The 16,636-nt window shown below is 48.3% G+C and overlaps 1 protein-coding gene and 1 long non-coding RNA gene across 2 annotated transcripts; one reads left to right on the top strand and one right to left on the bottom strand.

The window, feature by feature from the left end:
* Positions 1-207: 207 nt before the first annotated feature.
* LOC143162858 (uncharacterized) lies at positions 208-4,415 on the bottom strand. Its single transcript, XR_012995809.1, has 2 exons — positions 4,314-4,415; positions 208-551 (listed from the first exon to the last, which is right to left on the bottom strand). It is a non-coding gene; the product is annotated as an uncharacterized LOC143162858 (long non-coding RNA).
* Positions 4,416-11,009: 6,594 nt separating this feature from the next.
* On the top strand, positions 11,010-14,555 carry IRF2BPL (interferon regulatory factor 2 binding protein like). The gene has a single exon (XM_076345166.1). It carries the CDS (start codon positions 11,595-11,597, stop codon positions 13,818-13,820), a length of 2,226 nt encoding a protein of 741 aa, XP_076201281.1. The 5' UTR covers positions 11,010-11,594; the 3' UTR covers positions 13,821-14,555.
* The last annotated feature ends 2,081 nt before the right edge of the window (positions 14,556-16,636 follow it).

Here is a 16,636-nt window from a genome sequence, read left to right as displayed (position 1 = left end):
CTAGATGACCTACACGTGATTTACTGAAACCTTTTCTTCTGTTGAGTAGTGGTGGGAGGTATGTGAGTTTTAGCGCATAAGAGAAAATGTGTTCATTGCTGATTTATTACACTACATAGGAATTGGATAAAATTTGTCATTTTTATTTTACTGAAAATGAAAATCTGAAAATCAAAGTAAGAAGAAAATAAGAATTGTACAGTTGAAAAGTTTCCAAACAGATTTAGAGGTCCTTTATTCTATGTACAAAGGGTTATTTTAGCAGCATTTTCACAGTTAAAATCAAGTGCGAACATTGCTGTTGCATGCCAAATACTACCTGTGACACCTTTTAAATTCATGGTGACTAAGGAACAGCAACCTTTTCTGGTATTGCGGTTAACAGAGTGATGTCACCGACTGTCAGATGATGTAACAGATGTCTGTCTTAGATTATGGCAATAGGTTGGGGCAGAGGGGCTGTCACAGCTGGAATGCTCACTGAGCTTAGCAGATTCCACAGCATGATGCCATCAAAAGGACTTAGAAAGAAATCCCAAATGTGCTTTCCACTACAAGAAAGAGAAAGAAGAAGAAAACAATAGAGGACAGACAGCAGAATTTGTGGATTCCATTGATACCAGTACTTTTAATTGATACAGATACTTTTAATCCAGTGGGATTGCAGATTCCATTGATACAGATAGTTTTGGAAAGACAGTGTATAGTGGAAATTATTGGGTCTAAATTGTAATAAATTGGACTATAGTTTCAGTTATGACTCTTAATGGTGGTGAATTATTTGCTTTGAGATCCTAATGATGCCAGGGTATAGTTGTATGAGGCATTGACCAGCACAGTAAAATACGTACCCTTTCTTGAAGAGCGTAGAGGCTAAACATACAAGGACTAGACAAAGGAAATAATATGAGATGGAATATTCAAGCAAATTATTTAAAGTAACCATAGGTATATATGGCAGCTCTGTGCTTTTATCACAAAAATCATGCAGTGTCTGGGGGAGAAAAGTGCCCCCCAAAAAGCAAGTTTATGTACCTTCATAAATATATATTATGTATACATCTATAATATATATGTATATGCTTTGTATACATAATCTAACACTGAGTGCTTCTAAAAGATGCACACATCAATGACATAAACCTTTTGTAACTACACACCCCAGCTAAATATTACTTAGCAGTGTGCATTTTTCTTTGGGTTTCACTGGTGCATTCAAAGCATGATCAATTTGTTTCTTCTGGCATAAATTGTCACCTGAACCCCTGAATAAAAATATTTCTTCTACTCTGTCATATAGAGAGAATTCTAACTCTTTCACTCTAGGTACAAATGTGTCTGTCATGTTTCAAAAGACAACAGTTAAATACATGTTTCTGCTGTCAGAAATGCAGCAGTTAAACCCTAAATACTATCTATAGGATTAAGATCCAAGTACAGAATCCATATGCAGTTATCTTTCCACATTTCCTCTCTATCCCCTGTCATAGACTATGAAAGAAAATCTAAGAAGTGCTCTAGTATGTATGCTTATCTCATTATCTCCATTTTCAGGTAAGTGGAGCAAACAGGTTCACCTTAGTAGATTTGTAGCAAAATAATACACATTCCTCTATGCTAGAGGAACAAAAAAAGCAGGATTGAGCCCAGAACGGGGGCAGAGGGGGAGAGACGGGAGGGTTTTTTAAGAGTTTTCTGAATAATCAGGAAATCCAGTGAGACAAACAGAATGTGTAGAGAGCAAGCCAGAATTATCAAATTACCATGACAACCGTAGGCAAGAACCCAGAGAGAATCAGGTAAAGAAATTACAGTAGAATTACAGTTAACTTCACATTTATTTAAAAAAAAAAAAAATCCCAAGCTGTCAGGAAGAAATATTTCCTTTGGCCTAGCTCGGTATGGTGCAAAGGCTTGTGAAATGCAGCCTTGTTTGCAATTTTGACATTGCTTTGCAAATGTATACAAGTAGCTTTTATCTAGATTTGCATATGCAGATTGTTTTAACCAGCAGGATTTGATGTCAGATACAAAACTCAGAATCACAGATGCCTTAATTTGTTTGAAAACAGAAACTAAAAGAGAATTCAGAAAAGGTAAAGAGTGTGTGTGCGTGTGTATGTACACACATGTACAGTGTGTGTTTCTGTGTTATTTCTAAAACATTCTCCCTTGTATGTTTTTCAAATGACCACTTTCTTCATTCAAACTTTTGCTTAATGCATTCACAACCAAAAAGCTTTTAAACAATGAATGCAGTAAAAAATAAGTGAAACTAAAGTGAAGCGAAACTAAAGTAAGTAAGAGTGGTGGTGTTTATTTAAAAAAGCTACGGGTTAACCATCAAGTGGTTAACCAGATATCTGTCGAATTTGGGTTGAAATTCTGTTTGTTCAGTTTCAATGCGCCATTTCATAGAATACCATTCACATATATTGGAAAGATCCCAGTATACAATTCTGAAAGGCAGAGATCCATGTTTACAGAAGGAAGGGGGGGATTTGTTCATGGGGGGGGGGGGTTGATTTTTTTCCCAGTTTTAAACAAAGCCCTCAAACTTCTAACACCCCAGTATATAAACAAAATTCCCCCAATGCTTTATCTTTCCTGTTTTATGCCACTATCTGAATGCTTATTGCATTTTATATGCGCTCTGCAAACACAGATACATGCCCATATTGATCTTTTTAAACGCTGCCCTGAAGTTTGCTGCGTGGTCAGGGAGAGGAGTGATGCACTCCATTGTTCCCCGCTATGATGTCATGCTCAGACTTCGCCTTGGTTAAACAGAATTCAGTTTACTGAACTGCAGCAAAATGTCCTTAGGGAACCCAAATTTATTGCTGTAGCAGAGATGGAAAGAAATAATAACGTGAAAAAAGAAGACATAGGAAAAAGGGTATAAATTCTGGCTAAAATATTTGCCGCCTATATTTTTCTCTACACTTTTTCAGAAGTAGATGTGCACACTTATTTATATACACACTCAAACTGTGCATAGCTCAAGGGTGTGTTTATTTTAATCTTGGGAACTAGGACGAGCCAAGATTCACTCTCAGGACTTGCATCGTCACTAAGATCTCTCTTAAACATGCAGTTTTATATCACACTGTTCATTCTTTTTACTCACGTTAACCACACATGGGGTCCACATAATGGGTCTAATCCTGCTAGCTGTCCAGTGATGTTAATGAGAGCTAAAGGCATCGGGCGTGTTACAAGGTCCAGTGGTAAATTAATTCATTTTCACCAGCATCTGAAAACTGTATGTGGGGATAGTGAGGGGAAGAAAGGGGACGGCCTTTTAATTATGCTGGGAGATCCTGAACTGGAAGAGAAATCTGAAGGGACTGAGTAGGGAGAAGGAGGTCTTTCCTCCTCCTCCCTCCCTCCCTCCTGGCCTTAAAAAAAATCCCTGGGGCCAGTCCTTCCCAAATAGGGACTGTTGGCAGGTATGTGTTAATCTTGTTCCCAGCACTTTGGAGGAGCCACGCACAGAGGCTCACTCTGTCCTTTCAAACCAGCGCTTCCTGTCCTTCAAGAGTTAACCTTTTCTAGAACATTTATTTCACCATCTCAGAGAAAAAAAAAACCCTGCAGAGCTGAGAGGCTGCAGATCACAAGGCCATTCTGATAGCCTCCTGTCCCCATGGCAACAGCAACGGCATTTATCAGTTCCTTATGAGAGCAGGCACAGCAAATCTGCATTGCACATGGCAGCCTTCCAGCCTTTCAAATGAAAGAGCACTTTGAACTGCTGCCAAGTGTGGAAGGAGCAGAGCTGTCAGGACTGCTTAATGCTGGCAGTTTGTACTTGGGAGCCTTTCAGTTCCCAGAATCCTTCAGCCGTGGCAGCCTGCCAGGTACTTAGCGGAAGCTAAAAACTAACCCCCAGACCATTCACTGCAGTGCACTCAAAATTTTCCACATGTACCATGTCACAAGTGCAGACTGTACAATGAAAGCAAACGCCTTCTGCTTGGGATTCTAATTTTATTAATAATCTAGGAAAAAGCAATCGGGGATTAGCTGGCTGACAGCAGTACAGTATAGCCACTGTTTATAACTCGGGGTGTGTATGTAGAATGTGTATTTCATCCTTCAGAAATAGAATCGGCTCCGACAACATGGGCTGCCCAGCCCCAAATCTGCATGCAGTACCTGAGCGTGGGGAGATCGGTGTTAGCAGAAGGGAGAGTGTGGTTATTTACAGTGGAGTATTTTTTAGCAATCATCATCAGATGCATAGCAGTGAGATGTGGAATAGAAAAAGAAGATGGTATTTCTGGCTGGTAAATATTTTCTGCACTTACCCTCCGCATTTTGCTGACATTGTGAGAATCTCGGAAACCGGCTGATGAATGTAGCAGAGATACATGGCTCTTGGTGGGTTTCCTTTCAATGGAGAGTTTTCATGTGAACTTTGTATTGTTTTGCATTACCCAAAGCACAAGGGCTTCTATTGGCAGAGGAAACAAATTGGCACAGTTCTGCTTTTTTTTTTTTTTTTTTTTTTTAATCTGCACTGAGATCAAGGGCAAGGGCTTCATTTTCCAGCACTAGTCATAAGCCTTTAGCACAAATAGAATGAAAATTGTCTGTCGCTCAGGCAGTTGGACAGGGTTCAGGAAAACTATGTCTGGCACTAATTCCAAAGGGAAGGTTTGGTTCAATCCAGCATCATTAATTTCAGTAAACTGTTTTCACTAGTCTATATCCCACTGTTCAAGAGCTGTTTATTATCTTTTACTAAATAATGTCTTTTGGAGTACAGAGTAATCAAAAATACCTTACACGACTTACATATGTATGTATACATATAAATAGATACAGTATACATGGATGCACTCGCTTTTTTTTACTTTTCTCGTTTTTCTTAACAATTGCTTGTTTCTTACCTTGCCTTCCCATTACAAAACACATTTATAATGCCAAATATAAAATAATAAAAATAGCCCAGAAGGCGAAAGAGAGAGAGAGATGAAAAAAATCCTGGAGCAAAGACAATCTCCACAAATTTGTGAGTTTCACCACAAAATAAGGAAATGTAGTGCCTCTTTTTCAGCTTGCAGCTATGTTTGGCTGCCGCTTGAAGACTTGACTTAATTCACCCAGGCAGTAGTGTCTAAAAGTAATACACCAAGACAGTTAATTTTGGCACTTAGTCTCCCTTAGGAATTTTACCAACAGTCTTTGAAAAGAAAGTAAATGATCTTTTTTTTTCTCTCAGTTTCCCCCCATAGCTCATCTTGATATGTGCTAATAAAAGAAACTGCCTCCCCCCCTTCTGTTCTCACCCTTATCCTATGTCCATATCATCCTTCTTTCAATAACAATGTTAATCGGCATTTATATCATGGTCTTGGAGAAAAAGTGGTTTAGGTCTTTTCAGATGGCCTAGTTACAGAGGAAAAGGAGGTTATGCCATGTGAAATAACTTAAGATAGTGCAGTTTCCTTTCCTTTCCTTTCCTTTCCTTTCCTTTCCTTTCCTTTCCTTCCCTTTCCTTTCCTTTCCTTTCCTTTCCTTTCCTTTCCTTTCCTTTCCTTTCCTTTCCTTTCCTTTCCTTTCCTTTCCTTTCCTTTCCTTTCCTTTCCTTTCCTTTCCTTTCCTTTCCTTTCCTTCTCTTTCTTTCTTAACCTCCCCCCCCTCCTTCCCACCTCCCCCATTTTTTGGAAAACACAGTAAAGTTTTGTTCAGTTCTCAAGTGTTATTAATCACTGGTGGAGGCCAAAAGCAGGGATATTTTTCTTGGCAGCACGTTTTGATAAACAATCTGTGTATGGGGTGAAGGGAGGGGGGAGCCTGTCTTGCTGGTAACTAAGCTAATGTTTGGCAGATTCTTAACTGTCACGAAAGTGCAAGTGGCTCTCAGTGGGAATAGCCTTAAAAAATGTACCGATTCAGTTGATTCATTATTGTTGATTGTTTACTACGTCCACAGGATGTAAGATGAAAACAGTCCAGGGACAAAGTAAAAATAACAACAGCGGAGGACCCAGCCTCTGCATATCCCAGCCTAAAACACGCTACCCAGTCGCTAGTCCCTTGCGGAGCGAGCAGAATTAATTATAGGTGTCTTATTTTGCACTGTAAGATTTGGCAAAGGTTAACGTGCGGAAATCTGGGCTCGCAGGCGGGTTTTAAAACCATAAAGACAGCTGTAGGAAAATCGATTTGGGGCGGGTCTCAAAGAGGAGCCCTAACTGCTTTCCGGGGCAGAAGCGAGAGGTTGCTGGGTCGCGGAGCTACAGAGCTGGCGCGGCTGGACACGGGGGGCGGCGGCGGCCCGGCCTCGAGGGCGGCCGGGCTGCGAGCAGGGCAGCCTCCCGCCCGGCTGTGCCCTGGGCTCCGCGCTCCAGCAGCAATGTGGAAATGGGACCGGTAAAACCGGAGGACACGACAGGCAGCGTCCGTTAAGAAATGTGTCCGCACTGCAGACCAAGGAGAGAAAGAAAAAAAGGAAGGAGGGAAGAGTTCCTAGGTGGGAAAGCGATAGGCTCTGTATGTCAGCAAGGCTCACTACCTGAAGAATGGTAGGAAAAACCAGAATTATAATGAGATGAGAACGGAAACGATAAACAGAAACACGTAATTACACTCCTATTCTTTGTAACTAGGTGTTTTGACACTTCCTGGCAGCTCCTAGTAGAAGACAATGTTGTTTAACTTTTAATTTGACAAAATTCTGCAACTCCTTCCTGAAGTGTTTGTGTTTTGATTTGCTGAACGCACTCCCTTTACCACCGAGTGCTCTGTTCACTGCTAATCTCTGCATTGTTTTGAGGCCAGTAATTTGATTGTGACAGATTTTATTTTGCTATACCGAGGTGAATCCATGTAAATCACACTCTCGGGAGTGCGCTTCCCTTCTGGTTCTGCTATTTTTTTCCAGCTGTAGCTGCTGTTTTGACCACTGAGGAAAGAGCCATTTCTGTAGGTGAGCGCCTGCAGAAGAACCAGCTGCTGTGACTGCTGCACTGATCAGTGCCAAAACTTCGTAAAGCGAGCAGAAAAGAGTTAAACGTATTCCCAGGCTGTGAGCATTTAGAGCCAGACCAGACCGTTCATTCCGAAGCTGCCGAGATCATGGGCTCCTAACTGTTACTGCTCGCAAACTCTGGGGCTGCCCTGTATTCCCCATAATTAACAGTGGACTGCTGATCGATAATCAACAGTACTCCTCTCGCATCCAGATCAACAGTAATCCCCGTATTTTGGGAGCTCCTGCACGAGAACGGCACGGAGCAGAGTCCGGCAGACCTGGGGCGTAGCCAGGCGCCTGGGTTTTGTGACTTCTTCCTTCATGGTGCGTTGCACCCTCTGCTTCCCATACCTGCTGGTGGCACTTAGAAAGGTGCTGGCCGGCTCCCGCACGCCGTCTTTCGTCTGATTGTTTGGATTCCTTCGTCTAAATCAAAGCTTCACCTGCTGCTTTAACGTTACACAGATGTGTACTTCCAAATGTGTGCGTGTGTACTTCCAAATAAAGAGGGTAATAGGAATGAAGGGAAAGGGATTATCGGATGGCAGTATTTATCCTAGCACTGAAAGGAAGGAGTTAGTATATTTCACTTCTGATAGTGAAAATTATATTCCTTGTCCCTTGCGACTACTGGCAGGTCGTAAAATTTGGGCAATCTCCGCAGAATCCCTAATGCTGCATCGAAAGTGCTGACTCGCGTTCCTGCGTAAAAAGCATTAGCTGGGTGGCAATTGTTTGCGGCCGCGGCTCCGTCCCTCCTTGCGCTCCCCTCCCTCTTATTAAACAAGCTACTGTCGGGGGGGGGTGTGGTGTGGTGTGTGTTCTTAGGCGCTTTTTTGCTGTTTGCTCGCTTCTTTCTTTCAGTTAGCCAGATCAGGCACCTGAATGGCTTCATTGTTTGGGCTTCCTCTTTTCCTCTTCCAAACGTAATTTTAATTCCTGGATTATTTCAGAGCTAAATAAACACCAGACGTGTTTAGTATAAATCCAGCAAGACCTATCTGGATCGCTCCTGCCCCGCCATTCTGCATGGCAAAGGAGAGGAAAGGCGGAAGGTGAGCAGAAAAGCACGCTGCTACCCTCGCAGGGACAGCGCTGCCATAGATTGGAGTTTTGTTACATTGCCACCGTTCAATCTGTTTTCCCCTACCAGATTAGATTGATACTGACAACTCGTTCCCTGTGAAGGTGCCACGGCGTGGCATTTATTTGCATTTACATTGCAGTTCTCTTCATCAATCAGCTTTGCAGAGATCACCGCTGCTGCTGGCCATATTGTTGCTATGCTGACACTTCATCCTTAAGTGCCGCTTGCGTAATGGTACAGTACGTGCCCATGACCAAAGTTTAAATCAAAGTTTAATCATTACGGAAAAACAAACATATTTCCACGACTGTATCCTGCAAGTAAAAGTAAAGGCAGTTTGGTCGGGTCACAGATGCTAATCTCTGCTCTTTTTCTATTCACAAACTATAAAGGGAGTTGACAGCACCTGTAAATGGTTTTCTGAGGCTAGATTATATCTAAGGTGATTATTATTTACACCCACTATAAAGACTGCTCTTGTGAGCCAAGAAGTCTGTTCCTGTGAGGTGAGTGTTACCAAAAAAGGGCTTTCTTGCAGGATTCAGTGGAGCGAGGAGCCAGGGTGAGGGGCGGTTCAAGCACACAGAGTGCCTTGTCATGTGTTGGGTTTGTATAACCCGGGGACTGAAATACGGTCGGGATATGCTGCAGTTCTGCATTCCCAGACAGTCGGGATGAAGGGGAAAGCCTCAGCTCTCTCAACCTGAGTTTTTTAAGCAGGGGCTGACCTTTTCCCACAGCCCAGTTCTGCTTCTCATATGAAGAGCAACACGGGGCAGTAAAAGGATAGGAAAGGAGTTGACCTTCCAGTATGAATCAGAGCGAACACATGCTTGTTTAGTCAAGTGAAGTCATATTAATGCAGAAATCCTGCAGCCATCACTAAATCACTGTGGCTGGAAGCAAAGACTTTTACTTTGACCAGCTTTCATCTGCCTTCCTGGAAGCTTGCTTCTGCGAAGCCTCTATAATGTCCACAGTTTAGGTGTGAAATTTCTAAGTGTGAAATCCACTCCCCTTTAGTGCTTCTTCTTCAGCCAGTTTCCATATAGGAGACTCATATAATTCAAAGACTTTTCTATCTCTACTCGCTGCTTCTGCAAGCTTCCCCTGAAAAAGTCACTTTGTCAGAATTGATTTTCTTACTGTATTTTATCTGCTCCTACCATTTCTGTAACTTCAGCGTATGCATTTCATTAAGTCTTCCCTGTAAAATAATTCCGCTCACATACATATCACAGTCGTTTGCCAGCTTTATAGATTATAACCAGACGCACATAAAACAACTAAAAATGGAAATGAGACGCATTGGAGATATGAAACGAATTATTTAAAGCAACAACTTTTGTCGTGTGAGTTTTGAAACGTTATTAACCGAATACAAGGGATCTTTCCTGCTCGGTGCTGCATCGCTGCTGGGCGTGCGTGTGTGTGTGAGGGAGCCGTGGCACCACGCCACAGAAACCCCAAGTCCCTTTAAAGCGCAGGGGGAAACCGGTAATGGACGGGTTTTTCGGCGTGTCTAGCAACAAAGGAATCAGGAAGAGGTACTGAAGGAAAGAAACCCATCCAACACAGCCCAGCTGGGAGAGGCTCCGCGTTTATCGAGCGTTCCCCCCGCTGCGCGCTGCCGCCGCGGGCACCCGTGAGCCCGGGTGTACGCCAGTGACGCGATGCCGGTTGCCGCCCGCAGCGCAGCCCGCCGGGTCCCTGCCGAACCGCGTCCCCGCAGTGGGAGTTTATTATTCTTTGGACGTGGACAGCGATGTCGGTGTTTGCAAAAACAGCCACCGACTGCAGCGAGAGTAACAGCGGGCCGTGCAGAGCCCCTCCTGGCGAGCGCGGGCACCGGCGTGGCCGCGGGGGCGGGCGGGAAGCGGGCAACTTTGGGGACCGCGGTGAGGAGAAGGCAGGCTTCGAGGTTTTTTTGTTTTGTTTTCCTCCCAGTGAAATGAATTCTCGGCTTATTTGCATGAGCCGAGGCTGTTTTGAGTAATTTGCCTGTTAGCAGTGTTATGCAAATGTTAGCAAGCTATTTAAAGGGGCAAATAGGAAAAAAAAAAAAGCCGTGTGTTCTCACAGCGCAGGGGAAATCCTATGTCCCTTTGCATTAGCGAGATGAGATCACAGCGATTACTCACCTGCCTGGCCTCTCCTACACCCTTGAGCAACGCACAGCACTATCTTTCCCAGCCCAACCTTAAACACTCGGCAAACATGGCTGATTTAAACAAATCAAAAGTGGAAGAGCTTCTGATGTAGTCACGGGCTTACAGAAACTGTGTCATTCTGTCACCGGGATCACTGAAAGAGAAACACGAGATCGGATATTAAGGCGGGATCCCCCCCGTTTGCCTCAGCAGCCGGAGCGCACGGGAATCCCACCGACAGCCTCGGTGGCGGGACGCCGCGCAGTCGTCACGGAGGCAAAGCGGGGCGATCCGCGGGTTTACCAAATCCTGAAAACGAGACATTTGAACTTAGAAAGCCCGGCCAGGAAAAAAGCCACACCACCACCACCCCCCCCATCATTGTGCATGCGCTTCCTGGCCGCGTTTTCGCGGCGGAGGAGCCGCGGCGCGGGCCGGGGAGGAGGGCGAGGGCGCGATCTGGCGTTCAAGTTTCCAAACATAGCCGGCAGCGCGGGCTGCCCGCGCGCCCCGCCGTGCCCCGCCGCGCTCCAGCTGCCGGCCGCGCAGGGGAGGGCGCGGGCAGGGCGCCGGGCATGCGCGCCCCGCGCAACAAGTGGGCTCCGCGCCGCCGGCCGGGGGGAGGGGAGCGAGGGGCGGGCGCTCGGCGGTGACGCGGGGCCCCGCCCGGGTGCCGCCGAGCCGAGCCGAGCCGAGCCGAGCCGGGAGCGCGGCGCGGCGGAGGGGAGGGGCGGCGCGGCGCGGGGGGAGCGCGGCGCGGCGGAGGGGGCGCGCAGGCACACGCGGCGGCGCGCAGCACCCCGCGCTCGGAGTGCGAGCAGCGGCGAGGATGTGAGTGAGGAGCAGGCGGCGCCGCTCGCCACGCTGCTGCCGCCGCTGCTCCCGGGCCGCTCCCGCTCCGCCGGCGCTCGGGGAAGCCGCCGCCGGGACCGGACAGCTCCGTGCGGGAGCCCGTCTTTCGCTCGCGGCGGTGGATCAGCACGTACCGAAGTGCGAGCTCGCGAGCCAGCCGCGGCGGGTGGAAGGTGACCCCCCCATCTTCCTCCGTGCACCTCCGCCTCCTCCCGGAGGAGGAGCAGCAGCAGCGGAGAGCTAGAGAGCGCAGGGAAACAGAAGCGGCTAGAAAGCGACCCCCACCCAGCCCCCCGGAGGAGCAGTAGAAGCGGTTCCCACCCCACCGGGGCGGCAGCGGCAGGACGGGGTAGAAGCAGCCCTTTCCGGCAGCAGGAGCGAGCTAAAAGAAGACGATCCCCCTGCTGAAAGGGGCAACAGGATCAGGTACGGAGAGCCCACCCCCCCGCAGCCCGGGGGGGAAGACTGAGCCAGCCCCTACCCCGGCGGCAGCGGCAGCAGCTCCCCGGCCAGCAGCACCATGTCCGCCGCGCAGGTGTCGTCGTCCCGGAGACAGTCATGCTACCTGTGCGACCTGCCCCGCATGCCCTGGGCCATGATCTGGGACTTCACGGAGCCCGTCTGCCGGGGCTGCGTCAACTACGAGGGCGCCGACCGCATCGAGTTCGTGATCGAGACGGCCCGGCAGCTGAAGCGGGCGCACGGCTGCTTCCAGGACGGCCGCTCCCCGGGCCCCCCGCCGCCGGTCGGCGTTAAGGCAGTGCCGCTCTCCGCCAAAGAAGCGGCGGCGGCGGCGGCGGCCCAGCAGCAGCTCAACCATGTGGACGCCTCCTCCAAGGCAGCCTCGGCGGGGCTGACCCAGTCCAGCCTGGACCGCTACGGGCTCAGCGCCGCCGCGGCGGAACAGCGCAGCCGCTTCGAGTACCCGCCGCCGCCGGGCAGCCTGGGCAGCAGCCATGGCGCCCGCCTGCCCAACGGGCTGGGGGGACCCAACGGCTTCCCCAAGCCGCCTGAGGACGGGCCGCCGGAGCTGAATCGGCAGAGCCCCAACTCCTCCTCCTCCTCTTCCTCCTCCCGCCGCGGGGCGCACGGGGGGCTGGTGTCCGGCCTGCCCCCGGGGGCCGCCGGCGCCCAGATGAACGTGCCCCCCAACCTGCTGCCGCAGACCTTGCTCAACGGGCCCGCCGCCTCCGGCGTGGCGCTGCCCCCGCCGCACGGGGGCCTGAGCGGCCGCGGCGGCGGGGGTCCCCCGGCTCCCTCCGCCTCCTCCCAAGGGGGCACCTGCGGCGGCGGCGGCGGCGCCGGGGGAGGCGGCGGCTCGTCCTCCGAGGCCTGCGGTAAGCGGCCGGGCTCGGTGTCCAGCAGCGACCAAGAGCGGGAGCTGAAGGAGAAGCAGCGCAACGCGGAGGCGCTGGCCGAGCTCAGCGAGAGCTTGCGGAACCGGGCCGAGGAGTGGGCCAGCAAGCCCAAGATCGTGCGGGACACGCTGCTCACTCTGGCCGGCTGCACCCCCTACGAGGTGCGCTTCAAGAAGGATCACGCCCTGCTGGGCCGCGTCTTTGCCTTCGACGCCGTCTCCAAGCCGGGCATGGACTATGAGCTGAAGCTCTTCATCGAGTACCCCAGCGGCTCCGGCACCGTCTTCTCCAGCGCCTCCGGCGTGGCCAAGCAGATGTACCAGGACTGCATGAAGGACTTCGGCCGCGGCCTCTCCTCGGGCTTCAAGTACCTGGAGTACGAGAAGAAGCACGGCTCCGGCGACTGGCGGCTCCTGGGAGACCTGCTGCCCGAGTCCGTGCGCTTCTTCAAGGAGCTGGTGGGCGCCGACATGCTGCCGCAGCCCTACCTGGACGCCAGCTGCCCCATGCTGCCCACGGCGCTGGTGAGTCTCCCGCGGCCGGGGGCCGGGGCCGGCGGGGCGCAGGGCACGGCCGCCGCCTCTAGGGGACCCGGCGGCGGCGGCGGCGGCGGCGGCGGGGCGATGCGCAAGAGGAAAGCCTCTCCTGAGCCCTCGGACTCGGCCGAGGGGGCTCTGAAGCTCAGCGACGAGCAGCAGCGGCAGCAGTGGATGGCCAGCCAGAGCGAAGCGCTCAAGCTCACCATGTCGGCCGGGGGCTTCGGGGCGGTGCACGGCGGGGGCCCCCCGCCGCCGCCGCCGCCGCCCCTCGGGCCTCACTCCAACCGGACCACGCCGCCCGAGTCCGCCCCCCAGAACGGACAGTCCCCCATGGCCGCGCTCATGTCGGTGGCCGACACGCTGGGCAATGCCCACTCGCCCAAGGACGGCAGCTCGGTGCACTCCACCACGTCCACCCGCAGGAACAGCAGCAGCCCCGTGTCACCGGCCTCGGTGCCGGGCCAGCGCCGCCTGGCCTCCCGCAACGGGGACATGAACCTGCAAGTGGCCCCTCCTCCCCCCAGCGCCCACCCCGCCATGGACCAAGTGCACCCCCAAAACATTCCGGACTCCCCCATGGCCAACAGCGGGCCCCTGTGCTGCACCATTTGCCACGAACGCTTGGAGGACACCCACTTTGTTCAGTGCCCCTCTGTGCCCAGCCACAAGTTCTGCTTCCCTTGTTCCAGAGAGAGCATCAAGGCCCAAGGGGCAACTGGCGAAGTCTACTGCCCCAGTGGAGAGAAATGCCCCCTAGTCGGTTCCAATGTGCCTTGGGCATTTATGCAGGGCGAGATCGCGACCATTTTAGCTGGGGACGTTAAAGTGAAAAAGGAGAGAGACCCTTGAGTAGGAAATCCAATCCCTTCAGACTCCTGAAGATGTAGAATTGTGAATATAACAAACTGCAAAAGTTAGTCTTATGTATAGACATTATTTTCGTCGTATGTTTCTATATTTTGAAACAAAGGTATGTACTCTTCTTCATTTGAAGGATAGAGCTGGTTTTTGTTAAACAGAATATAATATTGTTTGGTTACTACATAATACCTGTTCTCATTTCTTTGGCAGTGTGTTGGCTAGGTACAAAGTTAATAGCCCTTAGCGATTACCTGCTGCTGGTGTGTATTTTTGTAAATGTATGCACTTCTCTGAAAGAAGAAGAAAAACACAAAAGACAAAAAAAATTTTTTTTTGCCAAGGCCAGTGTTGATGCCTAAAAAATTGCTACAAAAATGGTGACAGCTTATGTTTTACAAGCCCTGAGTGTTAGTCTTTCACTTTATTTTTTTCGTTTTTGTTTTTTGTTTGCAAAACGGTGGGGTGGCTCTGGGGGGAGGGTGTTTTTTGTTGCAAGTTTGTAAGGAAAATGTTTCAGTTTGTTTCTATTGATCTGAACGTTTTTAATCTTCATGTGTTTTTTGTTTTTGCTTTTATTGATGCACGGATGCTTTTGAACAGTAGAGCAAAATGCTGTACATGAAAACATGCTCTGTTTGTCCTTTATACATTTCTGTAGTTAACAGAACACTGTAATGTGCCTTGGAGCTTAGTAAATTGTAATAAATTCAATTGATATTAATACTTCTCGAGTAGCAAGTTTTATTTTTCTCAGAGCTTAGGCAGCATGCGCAAGCCATGTTGCCTTTTTTAAAGTCTCCGTTATACCAAGAGCCTGCAGTTCCTTGTGATAATTGTGGCGCTTGTACGCACATTTTCACATATATGTAGTAAGATGATGATGTTGATGGTGTTATCAAACTTATCTAAATCTTGGCACTGTGCCTATTAACATTTCACCTTTAATGTTGCAGTAACAGTTGCTGACTAAGCATTTTCTATTTACTGTTTCTGCATCTCATTTCCTCCTCCCTTCTCCCTTCTCCCCCCCCCCCAAGCTCTCCAGCTGCAAACAGTGTTTGCAATACAGGATGCATCCATTGCCTGCGCAATTTAATAAGGCTTGAGATTTGAAACGAAGCCCTCTTTCACAAAAAAACCCAGCATCACGTGGTTAATAATTTTAGTTGATTCTAAGAGCGGTCGTCGAAGCTCAACATTAGCGGTAGACTCTTGGTAAGGCAGGACTGTAGTTGAGCACAGCGCAAAAAAGGGTAGCGGGAAATAACGGCTTCTACAGTTGGTGTTGCAGCTGGTGGATAGCTACCCCATTTAGGCAATGACTTTTCATAACCGAGTTGGTGAACAGTTCAGGGGCTGTGTTGTGTTTTCAGGTGAGGAAGCTTCCTTAAAGCACTGAAGTGAAATAACTTTCCTTTTGGCAACGATCATATGTGATTCTTTGTATAATTAACTGTTTCATGTGACACTGGCATTTTCTGGAGACTGGGGAGCCATGCAATACCTGTTAGGTGATCAACAGGCAAAGTAAATACACAGGCCTCACACTAGCTAGAAAATGCAAACAAACCTAATGTGAACTTTGTCCTTTCCAGTGAGGCAAATGGAGGAAAGATAGAAAACCCGAAACAAAAACAGCAGCACTGCAGAAACCCTTTGCAGTTTGACCAGCAGAACACAGAGCTGTTCCAAATGCAACCGTGTCATAGGTTATGAGCTCTGAGTTTTATTGAATATTAAGGATCCCCACCCCCCAAAACCCCATAATTGTATAAAGGGGTACTTTTTAAAGGTCTGGATGGCATTTGGTATCTGCTTGCTCTTAATAAGACATTTTTCATTTGTATTCCTGGTGGAAAGGATGGTAGAAGCCTTGAGACTATGTACTTGGTGTGCCTACGGATCTCTGCTCTCTTGTATAGATACATACTCCAGCTATTTTGTGTGTGTGGGGGGGTGGGTTATGTTTTGAGATTCAGTCTTTGGCATCACTATATCTCTGATTTCAGACGATGACTTTGTGTGTATATATATTTTCTTTTTTTCTGCCAAGTGATACATTGGTGCTTAAAAACCTCAGAACATACTGTTCTTATGTAATGAATTGGAGGGAATAATGCAGAAAAAGAATGTTTTGAGTTAATTATTAGATCCAACCTATACGTTTTGAGTTAATTATTGGATACAACCTGTATGGTTTTTAGAGTATAGATTTGTACTGATCCTATTTTCAATTCTTTCTAAGCATGCGGTTCTCACACAGCAGTTTATTTCTAAATCACAAGATAGGGGGACTAACATTACGAGCTCATGACTGGCAGAGAAAAAAATTGTACACATGGATGAAATTCGAGTTTAAACCTAACGAGGAGAGAAGTAATATTCATGTGTGAATTGCAACTGCTATTAAAAGAGAAAAACTACTGGCTATTCAACATTTAATTATGTCACAGAAGCGTGAATACCCTGATTTATATAAACAGAACCACTCCTGTAATCTTGAAATCAGTCATCAGTAGTTGGAGTTAGAAGGAGCTCTGTTTGGTGGATTTCTTTAATTGCAGAGCATTCTTGAAAAGCTCTCTTCAGTCAAAATTTTGGAAACATAAGCCCACTTATGAGACTTGTCAATTTGATTTTTAGCAGGCAAAGGAAAGGTAAGGGGCAGTAGACATAAGTGGAAAATAAGCTTGAAGTGAATTGTAATACTGCAGTTAATTAAAGTTAACCATAGCTACGGGGCATTTGTTGTATGGAGATTTTTTTGTAACCATGTGACCTTTTCTTTTACTCTGGCTCATTAA

This window comes from Aptenodytes patagonicus, chromosome 7, assembly GCF_965638725.1.
Source record: "Aptenodytes patagonicus chromosome 7, bAptPat1.pri.cur, whole genome shotgun sequence".
NCBI lineage: Eukaryota > Metazoa > Chordata > Aves > Sphenisciformes > Spheniscidae > Aptenodytes > Aptenodytes patagonicus.
The sequence above is the reverse complement of the archived record's forward strand: the minus strand, read 5'-3'. Positions and strand labels throughout refer to the sequence as shown.

What these genes read in the sequence shown, in the direction of transcription:
- IRF2BPL (XM_076345166.1), top strand. Translation starts at nt 11,595, where the DNA reads ATGTCCGCCGCGCAGGTGTCGTCGTCCCGGAGACAGTCATGCTACCTG.